Source organism: Leptonychotes weddellii, unplaced genomic scaffold (genome assembly GCF_054177405.1).
Source record: "Leptonychotes weddellii isolate Sample4059 unplaced genomic scaffold, ASM5417740v2 HiC_scaffold_1920, whole genome shotgun sequence".
Taxonomy (NCBI): domain Eukaryota; kingdom Metazoa; phylum Chordata; class Mammalia; order Carnivora; family Phocidae; genus Leptonychotes; species Leptonychotes weddellii.
In genome coordinates, this window is record NW_027777449.1 from 12,566 (window position 1) to 13,864 (window position 1,299).

At 44.0% G+C, this 1,299-nt stretch overlaps 1 protein-coding gene across 1 annotated transcript; it reads left to right on the forward strand.

Moving 5' to 3' along the window:
- The first annotated feature begins 870 nt into the window (after positions 1-870).
- LOC102738949 (adenosine 5'-monophosphoramidase HINT1) lies at positions 871-1,296 on the forward strand. The gene has a single exon (XM_006729610.3). The coding sequence runs from the start codon at positions 885-887 to the stop codon at positions 1,263-1,265; it is 381 nt and encodes a 126-aa protein (XP_006729673.1). The 5' UTR covers positions 871-884; the 3' UTR covers positions 1,266-1,296.
- Positions 1,297-1,299: the final 3 nt, after the last annotated feature.

Sequence of the window (1,299 nt, forward strand, 5' to 3'; positions counted from 1 at the left end):
TTGCACAGAGCATATCTTTTGAATGTGAATTTAACTAATTTAGTCTGTATCCCATACACTTGTGTGTGGGTAATTTTGTGAAATGATGTCGCCAGTGGTGTGCTAGAGATGCTCGTCTGGGCTCATAAGAGCCAACTGTTAATTTTTCAGGAGTTTTGCAAGTCAGTTATTAGACACAGTTTCAAATTGGCCAGGGTGGGGGTATTTACATCACACAAGTGCTACAGATCACACCTCTCCTCCCCCTACATCCAGCTGCTTGTTAAACATTTACTAGTTCATCAGTGGATGCAGTTCTGTTTTACTCAGTAGTATTTTTATGCTCAAAGACTGTACAAACTATTATGTCCTTCATAACTTCATGAGAAATGAAAGATGACCTAATGGAATCTGTCACATATGTAGGCAGGTGCCTGAAAGAACAAGACGGTTTCCTTAGGATATGGCCAAAACTCGAAACTTTCAAGTATAATAGAAATATCACCCTGGTTTTGTGTCACACACATATTCTCTCTATGTTATCAATGGGGGGGCACTTTCTACTGAGATGACTGAAAAGGAGAAATAGCTATGTTTTTCTGAACTGGAACTTTTGTCACTATGGTCACCAAAACAATGTTTTCTTTGTCTTTTAAAAAAAGTCTGTGCGGGGGAGGCTGTGCCTAGGTGGCTCAGTCGGTTAAGTATCCAACTCTTAGTTTTGGCTCAGATCATGATCTCAGGGTCCTGAGATTGAGCCCTGCATCGGGCTCTGCGCTCAGTGCAGAGTCTGCTGGAGATTCTCTCCCTCCCCCTCTCCCTGTGCCCCTCCCCCTTCTCCCACTCTCTCTCTCTAAAACAAATAAAATCTTTAAAAAAAATCTAGGCGCGGGAGGGAGGCCGAGATGGCAGATGAGATCGCCAAAGCTCAGGCCGCGCGGCCTGGTGGCGACACGATCTTCGGGAAGATCATTCGCAAGGAAATCCCAGCCAAAATCATTTTTGAGGATGACCAGTGTCTTGCTTTCCATGACATTTCCCCTCAAGCACCAACTCATTTTCTGGTGATACCCAAGAAACCTATATCTCAGATTTCTGTAGCAGAAGATGATGATGAACGTCTTCTTGGACATTTAATGATTGTGGGCAAGAAATGTGCTGCTGATCTGGGCCTGAAGAAGGGTTATCGAATGGTGGTGAATGAAGGTTCAGATGGGGGCCAGTCTGTCTATCATGTTCATCTCCATGTTCTTGGAGGTCGGCAGATGAATTGGCCTCCTGGTTAAGCATGTTTTAGGGATAATTTTCCCTTATCTAGGC

Coding starts and splice junctions, on each gene's coding strand:
- LOC102738949 (XM_006729610.3), top strand. CDS start 885: ATGGCAGATGAGATCGCCAAAGCTCAGGCCGCGCGGCCTGGTGGCGAC.